Raw genomic sequence first — 24,817 nt, forward strand, 5'->3', positions numbered from 1 at the left:
CCTCAGAACAAGCCCCAAGAGATAAATCCTACTATGCCCAATTTCCAGATTAGGAAGATGAAGTACAAACACATCAACTCACAAAGACCCTATAGGACAGATTAAAACTGCCCCACAGAGCTGCTAGCAAACTGTCAACCCAGATTTCAATCCGGACAGCATCTGGCTGAATCCAAGGGGTAAAAACAGTAAGATTTACTCAACCAGAGCATCTTGTGGTTCTAAGCCAGACCCAGGCCAGTCAGCTTCACACTTCGGAGGCTGGGACCTGAGGTCCATTCCGACTCATGGCCACCCCACGTGTGTTGCAGAATAGAAAGCCCAAATGGTTGTAATAGTTAAGGAAGATCACCTGGCCTTTATTCTGTAGCAATGCTGGGTGGGTTCAATCCGCCATCCTTTGGGTTCATAGATAAACACAAAGCATCTGCGCTACCCAGGGACCAAAGATTAAGGCACAGAGGACATGAAAGAAAGATTTAAGAAACCACCAGGGAGTAGATGTCTCCCTGGTGATGTCATCTACCAAAGTAGATGTCTGTGGGGTGGCCCTTGTGGATCTGTGCAGCCGAGGGTCCTCCAAAGTGATGGCAAGAGCAGTAAGCAGAGAAGGAAGCTGGGAAACGTGCAGAGAGTTTGCGGGGACAGCGGGCGCCGACCCTGGACTGCGAGTGGAGGTGCCAGGAGCTCCAGGTAGGCCCTGACCAGCAGGCCACGTAACAGAGCTGGCGCTAGGCTGTGCGTAACCGTAGTGGCAGCTCCGAGTGCAGCGGGGAGGCGGCAGTGGCGGGAGGAGACACAGCACAGGACGCCACAGCCAGCGGGAGCACGTGGGCCTGGGAGAATGACACCGACTACACCATGACCAAGCCAACCTTCTCCGGAAGACCGGAGCCCTCTACCACCCCCGCCTCCCGGGAGGGAGCGGCCGTGGCGCACAGGCGCCCTTGTGGCACAGTCGCGGCGGGACGGAGCCAGAAGCCGGAAGTGTTGCGCGGCGGGGACCGGAACTGCGCACAAGTCCCCCCCGCAGGCCGAATACGGCGTTGCTCGGCAACTGTTGTGAAAACTCCTGGCGGGCTCTCTGCTCCTTGGAGCGAGCCGAATGTAACGCCCACCTACTACTGCTTGGGCTACCTACCGTCTCGCCCGCCTCACTTCTTGCCGCCCTTGCTTGGCTCTCGAAATCCTTGCCCCTGGCACTACTTTCACTACTTATCCGGCTCCCACGACGCTTTAGCGCCCACCTGCCTCAAGGCCAAGCTCCACCGAAAGAGAAGCGGCCCGAAGCCGGACGTGGCCCCGGCGCTAACCGACCGCAGCTCCCCGACCATGGGCACCTACACCTACACCAGCCAGCCCCGGGCCCTGCCCTGCCAGCGTCGCCGCTACCGGGACAACCTGTTGCAGCCGTGAGTGCCCGAGCGCTCTCCCCATGTGCTCTCCATCTGCACCCTGGCCAGGGGGGCGGCGAGGGATGTGTAGTGAGTGGCTGGCATAGTGACAGGCGTACACTTCTCACAAAGTGTGAACCAACCAATGATTACTGATAGCCAGCTATGGACCAAGCACCTTACGGGGGCTGGTTTTTTTTGTTTTTTTTTAAATAAGATATGCCTATCACTTTAAAAAAAGAAAAATAGACAATTTAAATGTGAGAAAGGATTATTTATATTATGAAAAGATTCCGTATAAAAAGCGGACTGCTTTCAAAAACCAATTTCTGGTGCCTTTAAATACAGTGAAACTTGCGAAAGCCAGGACCTTAATAAGGCGGAAACCTGTCAGAGAAGGAAAACGCCAAATATCTTCCACTAGTAGAGCAGGAAAGAAAAGTGATGAGACTGCACCTGTCAGGGGCAGAAAAGCAAAGCGTCTTGTGCCAGCTCCCTCGGGCTTCACTGCACTCGCTTACAAATCATTATGCTTAAATCAGACCAGCAAATAAGATCAACAAAACTTGATTGTGGTTCTTAAGGAACAAATACTTTTGGAGGCAGGGGTGACAGGTAGGATTAATTAATTGGAATAGTGATGTAATTCCTTGATTAGCGTGTTGAGGTATTGCTAAAGACAGTGTTTGGTCCTCTAGTACTGCTCTAACAGGAATACCCCAAAGGGGTGGTTTTAACGAATGCGAATTCATCCTCTTACAGTTTTGGAGGCTAGAAGTCCAAGTTCAAAGTGCCAGCTCCAGGGGCCGGGTGAAGGCCCCTCAACCTTGGGCTTCAGCTCTGCCTCTTGCTCCCAGCCCACTGAAGCTGGATGCTTCTCTTAGCTCAGACAGCTGCTGGCTGCTGAGGCTGACAAACCCAAGGTCGACAAGTAAAATGGCACAGTCCCAAAATTATCAAGCAACAGGGCAGGCCACTAGTTCAAGTCCAGAAACAGTCTCGAGATCAGCAGACAGCATGGCAGGCCACTGAGATGAAGACTCAGCCAAATGCAGGCTCCACATGTGCCAGAAGCTGCAGTAGATTCCACCATGGAGTTGATTGATTACCAGTCTTATCACGGGGAGTAACTACTCCATCCAGCTGCCCAGCCACTCAAAACCAGGCCCAGCCAAGTTGACACACAGCTACCACACACAGTAGAATCTCCACTTCAAAAAAAATAGTTGAGACCACTTCCCATGATAGCGTCATTAATGTTGAAAAATGTCTGGGAGAATACCCATTGCTGTCAAGAGTCAGCAGCAGTGCTATGGAACAGAGTAGAACACCCCTATAGGGCTTCCTAGGCTATAATCTGCACAGAAAGGAGCCCTGGTGGTACAGTGGTTTAATCACTCAGCTGTGCACCAGAAGGTCCCACTCTGTGAGAGAAAGATGTGACAGTCTGTTCCCATAAGGATTACAGCCTTGGAAACTGTGGTGGGGGCAGTTCTGCTCTGTCTTTTAGGGTCACTATGAGTCAGAATTGACAGCAGTGTTTGTTTGTTTGTTTTTAATCTTTATGGAAGCAGACTGCCCCATCTTTCTCCCACATAACCACTGGTGGATTTGAACCCCCATCCTTTTGAGTTAACAGCTGAGTGCTTAACCCTGCGCTGCCAGGGCTCCTTGTCTGTTGACTAAATTTGCTGAAGAGTGACTGGATGTCCACGCCCAAAAAGCGTATGTTTTTGTGTCACCTTGGAGAAAGATCGCTGTCCTGAAAAGTTGTAGACTCTATTTTAATCAGAATTTTATGGTTCAACTGGATAAATCTTTCAGATGACACATAGCTGGAACAGAAAATTAATATGATGGAGGAGAGTCAAAGTTCCAGAGTATCTTGATGGGCCGAAATCAGAAAATGATGTTTAAATGGATGAATATAAATTTGTATGGAAAGTCAATCACAGGAGTACAGAAACAGGAATACCTGACTTTCCATTTGGAAAGAATCTAGAATTTCTGTCTAACACCACCTTGATGTGATTTAGGTGGTTTAAGGCCTGGTGACCTAGCCAAAGATTAGCCACGAGTCTACTTTTTCCTAGAATTGTAAATCTTCAATCTCCATCTTCTCGTCTTACAAACAGAACATAATACACTTTTCCTGTACTTGTTGTAGTTAAGTGGCAGTAACCTCCATTAAATTCACCTTTAGGCATGTCTTACTTATCTTGCGATGCTGTGAAAGAAACGCCATAAGAAGGTGGCTTCAACAAACAAATTTATTTCTTACAATTTGTTGTTGTATTATGCGCCATCAATGGTTTCAACTCAGTGACCCTGTGTACAACAGAATGAAACACTGCCATCCTCACAGTCGTTATGCTTGAGTGCATCATTGCAGCCACCGTGTCCATTCATCTCAGTGAGGGTCTTCCTCTTTTTCACTGACCCTCTTGTTGTTGTTATATGCCGTCGAGTCAGACCAGACTCATAGCAACCCCTCCTTGGGTTTCCGAGGCAGTATCACTACGGAAGTAGATTGCCCCATCTTCCTTCCGAGGAGTGGCTGGTGGATTTGAACCACCAGCCTTCTGGTTAGCAGTCAAGTGCCTTAGGCACTACGCTACCAGAGCTCCTAGCACTGATCCTCTGTTGTTGTTGTTGTTATTTGCCATCGAGTCGGCCCCAACTCATAGCGACCCTTCCTTGGGTTTCCGAGGCAGTATCACTACAGAAGTAAGAATGCCCAACCTTGTGAAGAGAAGGGCAATGTACCAAATGTGAGTGACCAGTATGGCAGCATTGAGGATGAGAAAGACAGAGAGAGTTACATGGGCAGTACAAACAACAAATATGAACCCCTTTGTAAATATAATACTGAGTTGTCAATGAAAGCAAACATGGGTATAGGGACGGATAGATGGGTGAACAAGCTAAACAATTATGTATGTCTAAGTGGAGAGTGTATCCAAGATCATATACAGGGTTGGCAGACAATGGGCCTCTCGAAGAGTATGAAGGGATGGACACTGGGAGGAGGTAACTATGGGGAGGAAGTGGGAGGGGAGCTGCTGCATTGTAAATTTTGGTCAATGACATGAGACAAAGTATATGTGAACTGCTGCATGAAAAGTGAATTTACTCTGTAAATCTTCACCCAAATCCTAATAAAAAAATAAAAAGAAAAAAAAAAAAAGAATGCCCAACCTTGATCCTCTAGCAGCATGATAATCTTCCTCTGGGGACTAGTCCCTCCTGATCACATGATCAAAGATGGAAAGACCAAGTCTGGCCATTCTTGCTTCTAAGGAGCAGTTGAACTACACTTCCAACACAGATTTGTTCATTCTGGCTTTCCATGGTATATTCAATATTCTTCACCAACGCCATAATTCAAATGCAGTCTTACTTATTCAGTGTACAGTTTTCTTACAGTTTAGGAGGCCACAAGTCTGAATTCAGGGTACCAGCCTTAGCGGAAGGTTCTCTCTCTGTGTCGGCTCTTTGGGAGGGACTGTGTCTCTCAGCTTCTGTTTCCTAGTTCCTTGGCTTGCCATTTACCTTCCCCTATCATTGTTTCCTTAATCTGCTCATTTTATAGACCTTAGAACATGATTTTTATTTGATCCTGCCCAGTTCAATCATTGGGCTATGCAGAATAAGGATCCCCAAAGAATAATGGCCATCATTCCAGGAATCAATGAATATATTACCTTACATGCAAAAGGGACTTCACAGGTGTGATCAAGGATCCTGAGATGGCGTGGTTATCCTGTACTATCCAGGTGGGCCCAGTATCATCACAAGAGGGAGGCAAGAGGGGCAGAGGAGGAGGAGGAGATGCAAGATGGAAGCAGAGATTGGAGGAATGGAATTAACTAGAAGGGGCCACAAGTCAAAGAAAGTGGGCCGCCTCTAGAAGCTGGAAAAGTCAAGGAAACAGATTTTCCAGTAGAGCCTTTGGGGGAGCACAGCCCTGCCCATAGCTTGATTTTAACCCAGAGAGACCCATTTTGGAGTTCTGGCTTCCAGTCATGTTGTTGTTGTTATGTGCCGTCGAGTCAGACCCGACTCATAGCGACCCCTCCTTGGGTTCCGAGGCAGTATCACTATGGAAGTAGATTGCCCAACCTTCCTTCCGAGGAGTGGCTGGTGGGTTTGAACCACCATCCTTCTGGTTAGCAGTCAAGTGCCTTAGGCACTATGCTACCAGAGCTCCAGTCATGTAAGATAATAAATTTGTGTTGTTTTAAGCCACTGAATTTGTGGTGATTTTTTCCAGCATCAGGAGAACACTAATGGGATCACGGCCTCAGACAGAACTGTGTTGTTTGGCGTTTATCTGTGCTTTATCCAGATGTGCCTGTTTTCTCCATGTGTCCTGCCCAATGAATGCTCTTTACATCTATTTCCATATCCAAACCGGAATGGATTTAACTTCATGTAGGTGGTCACTATGAGTCAGATCTGACTCCACGGCAGTGAGAATGATTAAGTGCCAGAGTTAGGGGATGTTGGTGTGTTGGAAACCTTGCCCACTACTCATCTGTCAGTCTGTCAGGCTGTGGTGGTTTGTGTGTTGCTATGATGCTATAAGCTTTGCCTCCAGTATTTCAAACCCCAGCAGGGTCAGCCATAGAGGACAAGTTTCAGGGAACTCTTAGACTAACACAGACTAGGAAGAAAGGCCTGGCAATCTACTTCTGAAGATTAGCCAATGAAAACCTTATGGGTCACAACAGAACACTGCCCAGCTTGCCTGTTTTGAACACATTATCGGGAGGGATCAGTCGCTAGAGGAGGACATCGTGTTTGGTCACAGGGCCAGTGAAGGCAGGGGTCCTCCGTGCAGTGGATTGGCACAGTAGCTCCAACAATGGACTTGGACATGGTGGGAATCATGAGGGTGGCGCAGGGCTAGGCAAGGTCCCCACGAGTCAGAGTCAGCAGCAGTTAACAGCAGCCTTGGAAACCATCACCCTGTGATTCCATAAGAGCTTAGAGACATCTGCAGGTAGTAGAGAAAAGACCCAACAGGACTGCAAAATTACCAACTGTTAAGATGAGCTCTAGAGGCAAGTGGAAGTTTAGGCGGTTTTTAATGGGTCTGTTAAGGTCTCTGTCCTCACTCAGATGGCGCAGATGACCCCAGCAGAGAAGTACAGTGCTGTGGATGGCTGGTGTCAGGAAGGGTGAAAAAATTGGAGAATGGATCTATGTCTGACCTCTGCCTCCTAGGAATCAGCTTCAGGCTGATGGTGGCTCTCTCACCCCCTCATGACTTTAGGTGGCTTCTGATGCCACTTAGATACACACTGAATTGTGCAGAAGGGACAGAGCCCTATGTACCCTCTCCCCTGCGCACTGTCTCTCCTGTTGGGCCTTCCGTTCCCGTGGCCATATGCACTGTACATCCCGTCACGTGACCATTTCGGTTCCTCAGCATCCTCACCAGCAGTGGAGGATGGATTGTTGGTTTTTGATGGTATCATGGGGCCAGAATCATTCCTCATTATTACTTTAATTAGCACTGTTGTTGTTAGGAGCCACTGAGTCAGTTCCAACCCATAGTGACCCCACATACAACAAAACCAGACGTCACTCGGTATTGCACCGGCCTCTTTGAGCTCATTGTTGAGGGCTTGTCTTCCAGCACTTTATCAGACAGTGTCCCTATCCATAAATTTGTCACTGGCTTTTTTTTTTTTTTTTCTTTTTCTTTCTGGAAGTAAATCCACCAGGTCCTTCCTCTTCATCCGTCTTAGTCTGGAAGCTCCTCTGAAACCTGGCCACCTTGGGTGACCCAGCTGATATTTGACATACCAGTGACATAGCTTCTAGCATCACAGCAACACACAAGTCACCACAAACTGACAGACAAACGGTGGTAATTAGCCATGTTGTTGTTGTTATGTGCCATTGAGTTGTCTCTGACTCATAGTGACCCCGTGTACAACAGAATGAAACACCAACCGGTCCTGTACCACCCTCACAATCCCTATTATACCTGAGCCCATCATTGCAGCCACCATGTCAGACCATCTCATTGAGGGCCTTCCCCTCTTTTGTTGACCCTGCACTTTACCAAGCATGATATTCTTCTCCAGGGAATGGTCCCTTCTGACAACATGACCAAAGTAGGTGAGACGAAGTCTGGCCCTTCTTGCTTCCAAGGAGCATTCTGGCTGTACTTCCTCCAGGACAGATTTGTTAGTTCTTTTAGCAGTCCATGGTACTTTCAGCATTCTTTGTCAACACTACAACTCAAAAGCATCAACTCTTCTTTAGTCTTCTTTATTCATTGTCCAGCTCTCACGTGCATATGAGGCAATTGAAAATACCATGGCTAGGGTGAGGCACATCTTAGTTTTCAAGGAGATATCTTTGCTCTTCAGCACTTGAAAGAGGTCTTTTGCAACAGATTTGTTCAATGCAATATGTCTTTTGATGTCTTGACTAGTACTTCCATTGGTGTTGATTGTAGAATCAAGTAATACAAAGTCTTTGACAAGTTCAGTCTTTTCTCCATTCATTGTGATGCTGCTTATTGGTCCCATTGTGGAGCATTTTTGTTTTCTTTATACTGAGGTGTAAGCCATATGGCAGACTGTGGTCTTTAATCTTCATCAGCAAGTGCTCCAAGTCATCCTCACTTTCAGCAAGCAAAGTTGTATCATCTGTGGATCTCAGGTGTTTATGAGCCTTCCTCCCATCCTAATGCCACATTCTTCTTCATGTAGTCCAGCTTCTCGGATTATTTGCTCAGCATACAAATTGAATAAGTATGGTGAAAGGATACAACCCTGACGCACTCCTTTCTTGATTTTAAACCATGCAGTATCCCCTTGTTCTGTTCAAACAATAGCCTCCTGATCTATATACAGGTTCCTCATGAATATAATTAAGTGTTCTGGAATTCCCATTCTTCTCAATGTTATCCATAATTTGTTATGATCCACACAATCAAATGCTGTTCCATAGTCAATAAAACACAAGTAAACATCTTTCTGGTATTCTTTGTTTTGAGCTAAGAGCCATCTTACTTCAGCAATGATATCCCTCACTCCACATCCCCTTCTGAATCCAGCTTTCATTTCTGGAACTTTGCTGTCAATATACTGCTGCAGCCATTTTTGAATTATCTGCAGTAAGATTTTACTTGCATGTGATATCCATGATACTGTTCGATAATTTCCACATTCTGTAGGATCACCTTTCTTTGGAATGGGTACAAATATGGATCTCTTCCAGTCATTTAGCCAGGTAGCTGTCTTCCAAATCTCTTGGCATAGCCGAGTGAATGCCTCCAGTGGGGCATCCATTTGTTGAAACATCTCAGTGGGTATTCTGCCAATTCCTGGAGCCACAGGAGGTTTTAAATAAGTAAGCATTGTGTTTGGATTTTCCATATGAGATCACTGGCTGCCATGTAAACAGCAAGTTGAGGGAGCAGTGTTGTTCAGGCAGCTACAAGTCATCCACGTAAAGGGCAGTGGTGGCTGCAAGTGGTGGATGGATGTGAGAGATTTGAGGGCAGAGTGGATAGGACTTACTGGATGTGGGGGTGGGTAAGACGGACAAGTCAGCGATGACCACCAGCGTCCTGGGCCAGTGGGTGGTGAGCAGTACCATTTACTGAGATAGGGAACACTTAAGACATCAGGAGAGGAAATGGCCTGCAAGACTTAGTTGAATTTTGAGGTTGTCTCGGAGACACCCTGTGAGATATCAGTGGGCAATGGGGTATGTGTGCCCCAAGCTCAGAGGAGAGAGCTGAGCCAAAGAGCCAATAAAACCAGGAGTTTTAGATATTGGGATCCTAGTTGCAGCCTTGACAGTAGATGGGTGTAGACAGCTGAGGACAAGAGAAGGCTGAGCACTGAGGAAACCTTCCTTTGGGGTGGGGGAGCCACCAAAGGCCAGCCAAGCACAGGAAGACGACAGTAGAGTCCTGGGCCAGGAAAAGAGAGTGCTCCGCGAAGGAGACCGGTTGAGCTGCACCCAGCAGAGGGCCAGCAAGATGAGGTTTTATGTCACATGGAGTCAGGTCATTCATGAGTGGCTTCAGAGCATGACAAGGAAGCAATTTACTGCCCTCGGAAAATCACGCCTGACAGAGGACTGTTACTGATAGAGGCTGGTGTTTCATTTCATAGCAGTAAATAGGACGTGACTTAAGGAATTCTGAGTGAAAATACCATGCTGTATTTTTCACAATTGATTCACTCTGATCCTTAAATTAAAACCGTTAACATTGATGACAGTACCTTTTAAAAATATCATTGAGTTGAAAGAACAATGAGAAATACGACTTATTTTTTTAAGCCAGGTTATTTTATCAGCGTAACTTTCAAATCCTGCAGTCAAACTTCTGTCAGTCCTTTAGGGCGGGCCCCTTTCCACAGGGGCCATTTTCACCTGTTAACTAGGCCACCAGGTATGCAGTCTAAATGCAGTTCGGCCTCTTAGTCGCTAGGTGGCCTCAGGCAGATAGCTCCCTGGGTCTGTGTCCTCTTCTGGCCAGTGGGAGTCATAGGACCCCAGCACGAAGACTTCTGGCAAGGAAGGAATAAAATAATGTACGTGAAGGGCCTGGCTTATAATAAGCATTCCACAAATGGCCGCCTTGTGTCTTCTCATTTTAAGAAATGTGCTAAAACAAACATCTCTTTAAGCATTTTCATCTCAGTCTAAATCTTGCTGAAAATGAGTTCAGTTTACAGATACCAACACTCTAATAAAGTAATTCTTTAAATTTTGCTGTTTTACAGAGATGAAGAACCTGTGCGCTTTGGAAACATAATGTATGACAGGAGGGTGATCCGGGGCAACACGTACGCCCTACAGACATTACCATTGGTTAGTGTAAGCCAAACGCTCTAACCCCCAGCTGCCCACGCCATCCGTGGCAAAGTACATGTTCGTTCATCTGCGTGTTTGTTTGTTGAAGACCAAAACGTTTATAAAATACAATGAAGATACAGGCCAGAAAAAAATGAAATGAAAAAAAAAAAAAGGACACACAATCCAAGGCTCAATTTTTATTATTAGATTCAAAAAAGGCTAATTGCTGTCAGATTGCCCTGAAAGTTTCTAAACTTTTACTCTCAACTTCTGCCCTTCAGTTGTATAGAGCTGCACCGTAGTTCACAGACGGCACTGTGCGAGAGCCGTACTTTCAGTAGTATTGCCCCAACACATAATGAGCTCTGGTGGCGCAGTGGTTAAGGCACTCAGCTAACCAAAAGGTCAGTGGTTTGAATGTACCAGCCACTCCATGGGAGAAAGATGAGGCAGTCTGCTTCTGTAAAGATGTACAGGCTTGGAAACCCTATGGGCAGAGCTCTGGTGGCACAGTGCCTAAGGCATTTTACTGCTAGCCAGAAGGTTGGTGGTTCAAACCCACCATCCGCTCCGCTGAAGGAAAACCAGGCAATCTACTTCTGTAAAGATTTACCACCTCAGAAACCCAATGGGGGTCACTATGAGTTAAAATCGACTCAATAGCAGTGTGTTTGGTTTGTTTTTGTTTTTTGTACAGGATTATTAATGAGTCAGAATCATCTCATCGTCAATGGGTATTTTTTTGGGTCACATTTAGGTCACCATTATCTCATACTCTAATATTGTATCATTATTTAATCAGAAGAGTTATGCTTCTTTTCTTTAATTCACTGCAAATACTTATTGAGCTTTAGGTCCTCTGCTGGGTACCTAGGACACAGAGGTGAGTAAGATATGGTATGGTATTGAATGTAATGATTTCTTGGCACAGAAATGGAAGTTAATAAACAGTGCCTAACACCACATGAAAGGATCTCTGATGGTGTAGTGGTTAAAGCATTCAGCTGCTGACCGAAAAGTCGGTGGTTCAAACCCACCAGACGCTCCGCAGGAGAAAGATAAAGCAGTCTGCCTCCATAAAGATTCATGGTCTTGGAAACCCTATGGGGCAGTTCTACTCTGTCTTATAGGGTCATGATGAGTTGAAATCAACTCAACGTCAGTGGTTTGGTTTAACCCCACATGGGTGTATGTGATACTGCCTTGTAAACCCAAGGAGGGGTTGCTATGATCAGATCTGACTTGACGGCAGTGAGTTTAGGTTGAGACCATGTGAGACAGTGGGTGTGCATCAGAATAAAACTACGTGTGCTTAAGTCTTACCCTTGAGTAACTAAGCTGATAGCTCCAAGGGTTGGACACCCTTGGAATATACATTTTTAGTAAACTTCTCTAGATAAACTTGATATAGCCAATCCAGGGACCAGCATTTGGAATGAATATATGTATATCATAATATAAACATGATATAGACATAATCCAGGAGCTCTGGTAGCATAGTGGCTAAAGCACTTGACTGCTAACCAGAAGGCTGGCGGTTCAAACCCACCAGCCACTCCTCGGAAGGAAGGTTGGGCAATCCTACTTCCGTAGTGATACTGCCTCGGAAACCCAAGGAGGGGTCGCTATGAGTCAGGGCCGACTTGACGGCACATAACAACAACAACAACAACATAGACATAATCCTTGCGGTGGCACCATGAACACTGGCAGATTTTATAACAAATAAGAAAATAGAACCAGCCTGATTTTTAGTTTCCTAGTTACCTAATAAGGAGCTCTGATGGTGAAGTAATTAAGGCATTGGGCTGCTAACCAAAAGGTCAGTGGTTCGAACCCACCAGCCGCTCCACAAAAGAACACTGAAGCAGTCTGCTTCTGTAGAGATTTACAGCCTTGGAAACCCAATGGGAGTTGCTGTGAGTTGGCATCAACTCAATGGCAGTGTCTCGTTTTTTGGTTTGGAGTCACTTACTAGAGCCCTGCTGGTGCAGTGATTAAAGCACTCAGCTGATAACTAAAACATCAGTGGTTTGAACACACCAGCTACTCCATGGGAGAAAGATGAGGCAGTCTGCTTCCATAAAGATTCTAAAATTCCGAACTCAAACTTAAGTGCCACTGAGTGAATTCCAGATCATAGCAGCCCCTTTGGGTTTCCAAGGCGGTAAGTCTTCATGCACATAGATTGCCCAGTCTTCCTCCTGCTGAGTGGCTGGTGGGTCTGAACTGCCAAGCTTCTGGTTGGCAGTCAAATGCCTTAGGCACTGTACCACCAGAGCTCCTTACAGCCTAGGAAACACTATGGGGCAGTGCTCCTCTGTCCTATAGGGTCACTGTGAATCAGAATCATCTTGCTGGCAACAAGTTTTAGTCAGCTAATTAGCACCTGACCTTAAGTCTCCACTGACACTTTCAGACCAGATGGGATTCGCCCATTTCCTCCTAGCTCGCCCACTGAAAGCCCTAGCCACAGCAGAAACAAACACGGAAAGGCTCTGAAGGATGAAAAGCAGAAGGTGCAGTGGCTGGGGACTTTGAGACAAACACAGTGGCAATGAGTTCCCTGGGCTTTCTTTGTGCCTTCCACATACCCCATTCACTGGGAAGGCCGCCAACCCAGACCATCACCAGGGCCAACCCCAGGAAAGCCCACTCCCTCCAGCCAGAAAACTGGGAAGAGGGCAGCCTAGCCAAACAGAACACCTTTGGACAATACTACCCCTACGCTAGGGAGCTTTGGTGGCATAGTGCCTAAGGCATTTGACTGCTAACCAGAAGGCTGGCAGTTCAAACCCACCAGCCACTCCTCAGAAGGAAGGTTGGGCAATCTACTTCCATAGAGATACCGCCTGGGAAACCCAAGAAGGGGTCGCTATGAGTCGGATCCGACTCGACGGCAGTGGGTTTGGTTTTTGGTTTACCCCTACTCTAGCCAAATACCAACAAAAACTGTCCTGTCCCTCCCCACAGTGTCACCAAGGCTGAGGGGGGAGCTCAACTTCATCTCCACGTGGCAGCAAGAAGGCAGTGTGAGTTGATCCTCTGCGCCCCCATTGAAAGAGCAGAAGGATAGAAAGGGAATACTGCAAACTAACATGCATCCAGAGACTCGGATGAAATGAATCCTCCAATCTGTAAACCACCAAAACTCACCCAATACGAAGTAGATCATCTGAATAGTTCTGTAATAGTAAGGAAATTGCATTTCCAATTAGAATCTTCCAGAAGGGACGTCTCCAGCCCCAGGTGTTTTCACTGGAGGATTCTACAAACATTGAAATAATTACTAGCATCACTTCTGTGCAATATCTTCCAGTAAATAAAAAAAGAGGGAATACTGCCCACCTCATTTCTTGAGACTGGCATTGCCCCAATACTCAAACCACACAGACAATAAAAAAGAAAACTACAGACCAGTATTTTTCATGAAGTTAGATACAAAAGTCCTCAGTAAAATATTAACAAGTAGAATCCAGCACTATATTAAAAGTCTTCTGCAGCACAACCAAGGGGGGCTTATCACAGGAATGCAGGGATATTTCAGTACTTAAAATTCACTCAATGTAAAGCCACCACACCCACAGCTCAAGGAAGCAAAATCACATCCGATTCGTTGATGCAGAAAAGCCATTAAAATTCAGCGTCCATTAGTGGTGAACACAGCAGACTAGGAACCGACAGGAGCATGGTCAAGTGGACACAGCGGCCACGGTATCTACGGCTGATGCTGTACTTGATGGTGGGAAACTGAGAGCTTTCCCCCAGGATCAGGAGCAAGACTAGGCTGTCCGCTGTCCCCACTGCCACCCAACATCAAACCAAACCAAACTCCTTGCCGTCGAGTCAGATCCGACTCGTGGCAACCCCACCTTGGGTTTCCGAGGCAGTATCCCTATGGAAGTAGATTGCCCAACCTTCCCTCCGAGGAGTGGCTGGTGGGTTTGAACCGCCAGCCTTCTGGTTAGCAGTCAAGTGTCTTAGGCACTACGCCACCAGAGCTCTGGAAATACTAGCTAGTGCAGTAAGGAAGACCCCGAGACGAGAAAGGAAGAAATGAAATTGTCTCGATTTGCAGGTCCCATGATTAAAAAGAAAAACCAAACTCACTGCCCTTGAGTCCATCCGACACATAATGACCCCCTTTGGGTTTCCGAGGCAGTAAATCTTTATGGAAGTAGACTGCCCAGTTTTCCTTCCAAGGAGTGGCTGGTGAGTTTGAACCGCCAGTCTTCTGCTTAGCAGTCAGATGCCTTAGGCACTAGCCACCAGAGCTCCTGGTAAGGTGACTAGCGACATAAAAAATCCCGAAGAATCTACACAAAATTGGACAGCACCGAATTGGACAGCTTCCCTGGTTCCCTTCTGTTTCCCTGAGTACCTTGAGATAAGACAGTTCGCTCTGAGGAGGATCGTCGTCCGTTCGCCGGCCTCCACATAGCGAAGAGCTGCGGTGAACCCCGTGAAGGCCACGGTCATGCCCTTCGCCGCCGCCCTGCGCACCCCACGGGCTGCATGGGGAGCGAGGAGATTTTCCTTGTGAGCTAAGGTGGTGCTCTAAGGAAATCTTGTCCAAATGAAATTCAGATTTAGAAGAAAAAAAATCTAGCCCTGTTTAATTTCTTACCTGTTTAGAGTAAGGGACTGTGACCCTCCGCGTCCGCGCAGCAGCGGAATTCGTGGTGCAAACGCCCAGCGAGGACGCTGGAGCCGTTTGCCCCAGGGAGCAGCCACGCTCAGGAGGTGGCCTCTGCTGCCACGCAGCCGTCACCGCCTGACAGCCCCCACAGCTGTGCCCTCCGCTCGCTGACCAGCCGGAGCGTCATCAGGACAGCGGCCCCGGGCTGCAGGAGGCACGCGTGGAGGCAGGGCTCCCGCTCGAGGTAAAGGCTTTTCTGTCACCGTCAGGCCGGGCAGCAGGACCCCCTGGAGCTCCAGAGGCAGCAGCAGGCCAAGCGGCGGACCCTGACCCGGAAGCGAGCCCAGGAGCAGCTGCGACCGCGCACGCCCGAGCCGGTGGAAGGCAGGAAGCACGTGGACGTGCAGACAGGTGTGTCCCCGGCCCCTGGCGCCCTGGCGCCCTGGCTTTGCCCACGCCCTGCAGGGCTGTCTGTCCTTGCTCTGCTGTGTACGTCTCTGGCGTGCGGCCCCTCGGTGCCCGGTCACGTGGTGCCACACAGGGCATGTTGTTATATTGGGTGTGGCTGGAGGTGTGCGAGGGCCACGTACGTGTCCTTGTCTCAAACTGGGGTGACTGCCCACTTCTCTTCATCCCCCAAAGGGAGTCCCTGCTCTTTTTATCAGGACTTGCAGGGGGGCAGGGCGGTGTGAGATGGGGGGACCCGGTTCACTTGGGCATTTTGTGCGCCTGCGAGAGGAGGACACCCACTCAGAGGTGAGGGCCATCCGCCCCACTCCCAGGCCCTGCCACTCTGTCCGCTTGTTCCTGTTCGCTTTGCACCTTCCTGCAGCCTCACAGGCTCTCCTGAGGCCAGTGCCAGGCCTCTTCCTACTCATCTAACTGTCCTGAACGCTTTGAAGGCCGACCTAGACCATGGTGCCTAGCTATGTTATTGGACAGAATCCCGGCTGTCAGACAATACTTGGTGTTTTCCTTGGACAAGCTAGCTACTCAGGAGCCAGCTGGTGCTCTGGTCAGATGTGAGTGGAGTCGCCAGGGTTCTCTGTGGGAGCTAAGGACAAAAGACAAAGAACCTTTCCACTTGAGGGCCAGGACCTGAGGCCAAGTCTAACATGTAGGTCTGTCGGTGACTCGGCAGTTTTGTCACAGCTCTGGGAGCGGGCTTTCCTGTTTTGCTAACCACAAGACCAATAACCAACAGGAGAGCAGCCCCCTTCTGCTAACTGTTTCCTGTGTCTCAGACACTTCACCAGGTCCTTTCCTTCGTATCTGCTTTCATTGCAAAGACTTCAGGAGACAGATCCTTGGGATCCCGCTTACAGAGATGAAGACACTGAGGCGCAGAGAGGCTGTCACTGGTCTAGGCCCCATGTTCAACATCTGCCTGTAGGCTCATGTTCTTGACATGCTGCCACATTGCCCCTGCCTCATATGGGTTCTTCCTGAGGTGAAACTTGGTTTCATGTATGTTTATAATCTATCATGTAGAGAGAACATCAAGTAACATGGTGACATGGTGCATGAGTTTAAAAACCAGGAATTTGCAAATCATTACAGTCGTCATCTGAGGACTCCATCACACATACACGGTATTAGTTTCCCGCCCGATTCTGCTTTACCATCTAATACCCACTCCGGTCCTGGGCTCTTTTTGGTTCCCTTTTCAAATACAAAGGTCAGTGCTTTCTAGACATTGAATAAATGTTCTCTGTCCTCCGATACATGAAAACTCTTAGTTCATTGTGTCATTGGAGCGCCACATGTGGTGGGCACTTTCTTTCTAAGACTTATTTTCTGATGCATTTAATTCTATTTTAAAGGAGCTGTCATTTCAAAATACACATTTATGCTTGAAATAGACAAGAATTTCAAACTCAATGTATATGGTATTCTTCTTAGAATTATACCTTGAAGAAATTGCTGACCGCATAATAGAAGTTGATATGGAATGCCAGACAGATGCATTTTTGGACAGACCACCGACACCACTCTTTATTCCCGCCAAAACTGGCAGAGATATGGCCACCCAGATCCTAGAAGGAGAGGTAAAGGACACACTTGGGCTTCCCTTTATATTTTGTATAAGTGAAAGCAGTGAGGTTTAGTTAAAAACTTAATATGGCCTAGAACCACTTCACAATCAGAAAGATTCTTCTCATTGGATTTAACCTAGATATTGTCTATAATAATTTTTCCTGCAATACTAGAAATGTTTTTAAATACAATGTTCTGATTCTTCCTCTTTGCTGATCAAGAATGAAATCATTACAGATATTTTTAGAATATGTAACTGTTTGATTGTTAGCATACTAGGTAGGTATGTATACTAGGTGGACTTGTACCAAATAGGGAAAGTGGTGTCCTACTATAACAGATACCCCTATTGGCTGCTTGGGGAACACTTGACTTTCATGAAGACAGTCCCTCTGGGTTACAAATAACCATAAACTAATGGCATATTTTTTATGTGGATGCATACGTAGGGCAGTTTATGAAACTAAAGAGTGGACGGAAATGTTCACATGCATAAGACTTAAAGAAGCTTTAAAGAACTGCCATTGAGATAAAGTGCCTTTCAGAAGCCACACAGGAGAGTCCGTTGCCTCTAAGTCCTAGACATGAATCACCAAAATCCCACTGTTCTTGTCCCTTAGTTCATCAGACCATTGTCAGAACAACCAGTAAACACTAAGCAGAAAATAACAGTGAATAAGAAAGCCTTTGCATCTTGCTGATGTTTGTAACTTTGGCTTCCTGGAGTTTTGCCCATAAACCAAATGCTGTTGGGTGTTTCTGGCAGGGTTGCTCTGAGCACTGGGGACCCCAGATAAAGCCCCAGCACAGAGCCTGGCACACAGAAGATGCTCATGTAGTTTCTATCTGACTACTGCTGTATTCTCTCCTACTTCTTTCTTGGGCATGCAGTTCATGATGACAGTTTCGAATTTGTTGTATTCTGTATATTTCAGCTCTTTGATTTTGATCTTGAAGTCAAACCAATGCTGGAAGTTTTGGTGGGAAAGACCATCGAGCAGGCTCTTCTGGAAGTAATGGAGGAAGAGGAGCTGGCCAACCTGCAGGCCAATCAGTACGCTTACGAGGAACTGCGGAATGTGGAGCTCGCTGAAGTTCAGCGGCTTGAAGAGCAGGAGAGGCGACACCGAGAAGAAAAAGTACAGGACCCTCTTCCTTTCGTAGATAACGTTTGGCTACTTGACAGATTACATCCAGAATTACATGTGCTGTGTCACTTATGGCAGATGCGAAGCATCTTTGGCATTATAGAGAAGGCCGTCCTTGTTTGGTGTACGTCAGTATGTGCCACTCAGGTGTTCCTCTTCTCTGAATAGACCCTTCATAGACAGATCACAGGAACTCTGGTGGCATAGTGCCTCAGGCACTTGACCGCTAACCAGAAGGCTGGCAGTTCAAACCCACCAGCTACTCCTCAGAAGGAAGATGGGGCAATCTACTTCCATAGAGATACCGCCTCAGAAACCCAAGGAAGGGTCGCTATGAGTCAGGTCCGACTCGATGGCACATAACAACAACAACAAGACAGAGCACACATTTCCGAATCCATCTTACATATATGTGCCTACATTGAGTTTCCAAGCGTCCCTGAGTGGAATCATTTAACTTCCAAATGTCTTAAACATGAAGAATCCTAGAGGAAGAAATAGCTTGAGTTGCCAAAGTCAGTGGCAGGAAAGGTGGAAAGAGGGAAGAGTGGGACATAGTTGGGGTAGGCAGGGGGCAAGGGGTGGAGGACCCGGAGGGAGCCCGGTTCCTGTCCTGAGTGGCCCGGCCTCCCCTACGCCCTTAGGTATACCCACAACTTGGTCATTAGGGAATGAGTGTCGGCTTATAGGTGTTTAGAACCTTCAATACATAAAGCTTTATCATCCAGTTTTTAAAATATGCCAGTGACCTTCCAGGTAGGAAGCTCTGGGCTCAGTCATCCTGGAGAGCTTTCTGGTTCTAGCGTTAACTGTCACGTGTGCTATATACAGAACAAGCAAATGATAGGGTAGTGCCTCAGTACCTAAAGGGTTAACATGATTCCCCAAGAGCCTAACTTACTACGGAGAGTAGTGCTGGGACAGTCTGCTCAATCCCTAATCAAATGAACTTTAGGTTTTCCTCCAGAATGAATAATTAGTAATCATGCAAAGAGTCGGGGTTTTCTGGTAAGGACTGTGCAAATGCAAGACTGTTGGCTTGCAAATAAGGACACTACAGAGTGAGCTTTGTTGAAACACTCGGTGAAATCTTTATCAGGGAATACTTATTTCTTTATTTACTATTAAGAAATGTATGATAGAATGAATGAATAATATAAATCATTTAGACTTACTTTTGCTAAACCCTTGAAAATAGCTAGAAAATATACTAATTTCATGGCAATAGAAAACTTTATTCTATGGTCTGAATAAAGCAACAATGAAAAATAAGAGGCTCCTACAATCTTTAGAACCATTTGAACTTTATGAATGCAAAGAATTATTGCAAACAACTTGATTCAATGCCCCAAGCTCTTTAATTGAAGATGTCTAAGCAGCTAAAATTTGCACATCATCAACACTTTGTGAGGATAATCATTAAAAAAAAAAAAAAACCACCTGTATCTTTATGGTACCATCGTACAGTCAAACATGTATTTTTAGAAATAATTTTACTTGAAAATGGATCAGATGAGTTTTGCCTCAAGCTCTATCCTTTCTGTCTTTCTGAATTTAGTGTCCATTAGCTGGTGAAATTCATTAAAATCTTGATGGGGGAAAAAAAACGAACCCTTAACAGATAGATCCCTTGCTGTCCTTTTTCCCGCGGAGCTAGAAACACATTCCCGACCTCCCACACACTGGCTTCGCTAGACTCCGTGTCTGAGAAGCACACCCAGGCCGGGAGCAGTCCCTGATGAGCTCCCCTCTCCGCAGGAGCGTCGTAAGCAGCAGCAGTGGGAGATCGTGCACAAACACAACGAGACCGCCCAGAAGATCGCTGCGCGCGCCTTTGCCCAGCGCTACCTGGCCGACCTTCTGCCGTCCGTGTTCGGCAGCCTCCGGGACGGCGGCTACTTCTACGATCCCATTGAAAGAGGTTCGTGGAGCCTTCACTGTTCACAAGCATCCTCTGGATGGTTCACTTTTATCTCACGCCCATTTTACTTTGAGTTGGAATCTTTCCATCTCTGAAACAAACAAAAAGTCGATTGTAGTTACTTTAAGTAAGTACCATTGCTAGTAAGAGGTGTATTATAAAGTTCTCGATTTTAGGATGCTAGCTTTTCTTTATTGAGAAGCAAAATGGGGCACTAGAAAGACATCGGGCTTGATGTCAAACACTTGCGCTCGGGTCCCAGGGGCAGCATTTGTCTTCCCTGCCTGTGAAATGAAGGTTATTTAGGTGAAGGTTATGCAGGAGTTAGTCACAGTGTGTATGAAAACTTGGTGTGCACTGCAAAACGCCGGGTGTGTATGTAAGGATGTGTTGTGAAACTTTTTCGATTCCTTTGGGGGCAGTCGTTGAACTTATTCGTTCATTCAACAGACACTAATTAGATACTGATAGTAAAGGGTCAAAATGACTCAAAGAGCAAATACTTGGGTCATTATAGGATAATTTTCAGGTTCTAGGTGTTTAGAACCTTCAATAAGTAAAGTTTTATAATCCAGTTTTTAAAATATGCCAGTGACCTTCAGTTAGGAAGCACTGGGCTCAGTCATCGTGGAGCATCTTCTGGTCCTGGCACTGTCAGGAAACATCAAAGGAAGATGGAAAGAATACACAGAGTCACTGTTCCAGAAGAAGTGATGGACATTCAGTCATTTCAGCAGGTAGGATATGATCCAAGAACCAGCGGTACTGAAGGAAGAAGTCCAAGCTGCACTGAAGAAATTGGCAAAAAACAAGACTCCAGGAATTGACGGAATAACTATTGAGATGTTTCAACAAATGGATGCAGCTGTGGAGGCACTTACTCATCTACGCCAGGAAATTGGAAGAAAATTACCTGGTCAACTGACTAGAAGTGACCCATCTTTGTGCCTATGCCAAAGAAAGGTGATCCAACAGAATGTGGAAATTTTTTGAAAAATATCATTGATATCACACAGAAGTAAAATTTTGCTGAAGATAATTCAAAAACAGTTGCAGCAGTACATGGACAGAGAATTGTCAGAAATTCCAGTCAGATTCAGAAGAGAACACGGAGTGAAGAATATCATTGCTGATGTCAGATGGATCTTGGCTGAAAACAATGAATACAAGAAAGATGTTTACTTGTGTTTCATTGACTATGCAAAAGCTATCAATTGTGTGGATCGTAACAAATTGTGGATAACATTACAAAGAATGGGGATTCCAGAACATTCCATAGTACTCAGGAGGAACCTGTACATAGACCAGGGGGCTGCTGTTCAAACAGAACAAGGGAATACTACAACCAGGAAGGATGTGCATCAGGGTTCTATCCTTTCACCAGGTTTTTTTCAATCTGTGTGCTGAGCAAATAATCCAAGAAGCTGGACTATGAAGAAGAATGCGGCATCAGGATTGGAGGAAGACTCATTAACAACCTGCAGTATGCAGATGACACAATATTGCTTGCTGAAAGTCAAGATGACTTAAAGCACTTACTGATGAAGATCAAAGACTACAGCCTTCAGTATGGATTACGCCTCAGCATAAAGAAAAACCCTCACAAGTAGACCAATAAACAACATTACTATAAATGGAAAAACGATTGAAGTTGTCAGGGATTTCATTTTACTTATATCCACAGTCAGTGTCCATGGAAGCAGCAGTCAGGAAATCAGATGACATATTACACTCGGCAAATCTGCTGCAAAAGACCTCTTAAAAGTGTCAAGAACAAAGATGTCTGTTTGAAGACCAAGGTGTGCCTAACGCAGACCATGGTGTTTACAGTAGCTTCATATGCATGTGAAAGCTGGACAAGGAATAAGGAAGACTGAAGAAGAATCGATGCCTGTGTTGATGTTGGTGAAGAGTACTGAAAAGACCTTGGACCTCCAGAAGAACGAACACATCTGCCCTGGAAGAAGTGCAGCCAGAATGCTCCTTAGAAGCAAGAAGGGCCAGACTTCTCTTACCTACTTTGATCATGTGGTCGGAAAGGACAAGTCCCTGGAGAAGAATTTCATGCTTGGTAAAGTGGAGGGTCAGAGAAAAAAGGGAAGACCTTCAACGAGATGGACTGACACAGCGGCTGCAATGATGGGCTCGAGCGTCGCAAGGACTGTAAGGCTGGAGCAGGACCGGGCAGTGTTTCGTTCTGTTGAACATGGGTCCCCTATGAGTAGAGGCCGGCTCTACGGCACCTACCAACAACAATAACAATTAGGTTCTCAGACTGTGCCACGCACTGTATTAGGTGTGTTGGGGATTAAAGCACCTGACCTCAGCCTTCGCGGAGCCATGGCCTGCCAGCTCTCTCTTGGCTTCCCCTCAGAGCCAGCCCTCCTCAGCTAGTGCGGCCAGATGAAGGGTCGGAGTGTTGCCACTTTCCCACTGCCACCCTCCTTCCTGAGGTTAAAAAGCTCTTACAGCCACACTGCTTTGTGGATAAATCCTGCATCACTTGGCCAATAGCATTTGGGGGCAGCTGTTCAGAATGTTGATTTTCATTGATTACATACTCAGTTTGCCTAGAGATCAGATGACACACGACATTGTGAGTTTACATTTCCTTCACATTTTCCGATGTCCTTCGCATTCCTTATCTGTCGAGCAACAGATAGATTCCCATTTGTCAAAAGCAGAAACTACAACTCAGAGACCATCTTGGCCCCACATGCTTAGCTGCTCAGTGAGGTCCACTCGGTGAGTGGAACTCTGACTCAGCAGGTCCGGTGTTTTCTCTGAGAGGATCCCCTACTGTGAGTCACAGATACCAGTACCATTTTTCCTGCCCTGGATTGGTGGCCTGCAGAAAAAAAAGTCAGTTACACATCACCTCAAAGCTTAGGAATGAAATTCAAGTCCAAGATTAAAATTATTTATCATTATGAAGACAACAAACTGTCATTCTCTCCACTGTCACCCTATTGAAAAATGACAATTAAATGGCTGCCAAAAACTCATAACCAAACTCACTGCCCTCAAGTCCATTCCAACTCATAGCGACCCCCTTTGGGTTTCTGAGGCGGTAAATCTTTATGGAAGTAGATTGACCCATCTTCCTTCTATTGAGTGGCTGGTCATTTGAAATGCCAGCCTTTTAGTTAGCAGTCAGATGCCTTAGGCACCGTGCCGCCAGAGCTCCTTAGCTGCCTGCCACCACACCCCACACCCCAGAAAAGAAGGGAAAGTTCTGTTCAGCTTCCTTCAGGCCCTGGGCTTCAGGTGGGAGCCTTCCTTTGACAAGGGGGCCCACTCCCAAAGTTGTGCTGTTTGGGGAGCTCCACCCTCACACCCACATCTTCCGCCTCGCCTCTTCCACCCCGCTCAGACTGCAACCTACAAAGTAAGCTTTGACTCCAAAGAAAGCCGCCTGGTTCTGAAAATCACTTCTCTACTGCAATAGAAAGAAAACTGACCAGAACATACATCGCCAGAGATCTACTTCCAAAAAATCTGCCTCCGGACACCTATGGAGCCCAGTCCTTCTGGGACACACATGGGACCGCCATGACTGGAGTCACCTCTGATGGCTGGTTTTGGTAATGAGTCCGTTGACATTTTCTGTTAAGGAAACGATGTTGATGAATGTGTTACATTAGGAGAAGAGCCCAGATACTTCCCATCCAGAACGATTCCGAGAAAAATCACGCTGAGGAAATTCCTTCTTTCTTCTTCTTTTTTGGATCACAGATATTGAGACGGGATTCCTTCCATGGCTCATGAATGAAGTTGCCAAAACCATGGAACACAACATGGTGGGAAGAGCAGTGCTGGACAGTAAGTTCTGTTTCCTTTCAGTCCTCTCTCAGAGTTTGCAGTATGATGTACATTGCATGTTGTTGTTGGTGTTGTTGTTGTTTGCCATCGAGTCGGCCACAACTCATAGCGACCCCTCCTTGGGTTTCCGAGGCAGTATCACTACGGAGTAGGATTGACCAACCTTCCTTCCAAGGAGTGGCTGGTGGGTTTGAACCGCCAGCCTTCTGGTGAGCAGTCAAGTGCCTTAGGCACTATGCTACCAGAGCTCCTCATTAATCATTAGAGAGATGCAAATCAAAACAACAATGAGATATCATCTCACCCCAGCAATACATTGCATACAGACGCTAATTTCACAGTTTTAGTATTTAAACTTTCAGTATGTCGATTAGTTTAACAAAAGCTGTGAATTTTTACCCTTGGTATTATTTTTGATCTTTCTAGAACTTGATCACTCTTACTATCTTTTGACATTATTTTATAAGTAACACTCTGTTAAAGCAGGCAAAGAAGGTGAGTCACACTGAGTGTATTCAGTAGCAGAGAAGTAACAGAGACTTTGTGGGAAAGGTTCTACTGAAGGGAAGGGGAAGTCCTGGCTAAAGATTTATGCTCATCTCTAAGTCAGGCATCTTACCTACTAAAATGTAGTAGGTAAGTAGGTAATCATAGTGATTTCTGTACATGTAACTTTTCAGTGTTGATCCGTGAAGTGGTTGAGAAGAGACTGGATATGTATGAGAATAAAGAAGACGCGCACCAGCCCCACAGGCCCATGGGTGGGTGGGATGGCTCTGAGGCCATGCAAGGGTCACTGGGGCCATATGAGCTCCACAGGCCAAACAGCTCGCCAACCCAGAGGCCCCTTGTGGACAGAGACTACCTGTCAAGAGCAGCGTATGACAGAAGGTACATGGAGGGAGGGCTGTACCCAGATGAGAAAGGTGTGGAGGAGGGAGACTCCAGCGGGCAGAACTCTGCAGACACGAGGATGTCCTTGGAGAAGGAAGAGCTGACGTGGCCTCCCAGTGCCGTGTAG

General features: G+C 46.4%; 1 protein-coding gene across 1 annotated transcript; it reads left to right on the forward strand.

Moving 5' to 3' along the window:
- The first annotated feature begins 861 nt into the window (after positions 1 to 861).
- On the forward strand, positions 862 to 24,817 carry RSPH3 (radial spoke head 3). The gene is made up of 8 exons (XM_007945291.1): positions 862 to 1,412; positions 10,157 to 10,244; positions 15,138 to 15,279; positions 16,771 to 16,916; positions 17,841 to 18,044; positions 19,812 to 19,974; positions 23,710 to 23,796; positions 24,477 to 24,817. Exons 1-8 carry the CDS (start codon positions 862 to 864, stop codon positions 24,815 to 24,817), a joined length of 1,722 nt encoding a protein of 573 aa, XP_007943482.1.

Source organism: Orycteropus afer, unplaced genomic scaffold, assembly GCF_000298275.1.
Source record: "Orycteropus afer afer isolate SDZICR_OR568_19922 unplaced genomic scaffold, OryAfe1.0 scaffold00135, whole genome shotgun sequence".
NCBI lineage: Eukaryota > Metazoa > Chordata > Mammalia > Tubulidentata > Orycteropodidae > Orycteropus > Orycteropus afer.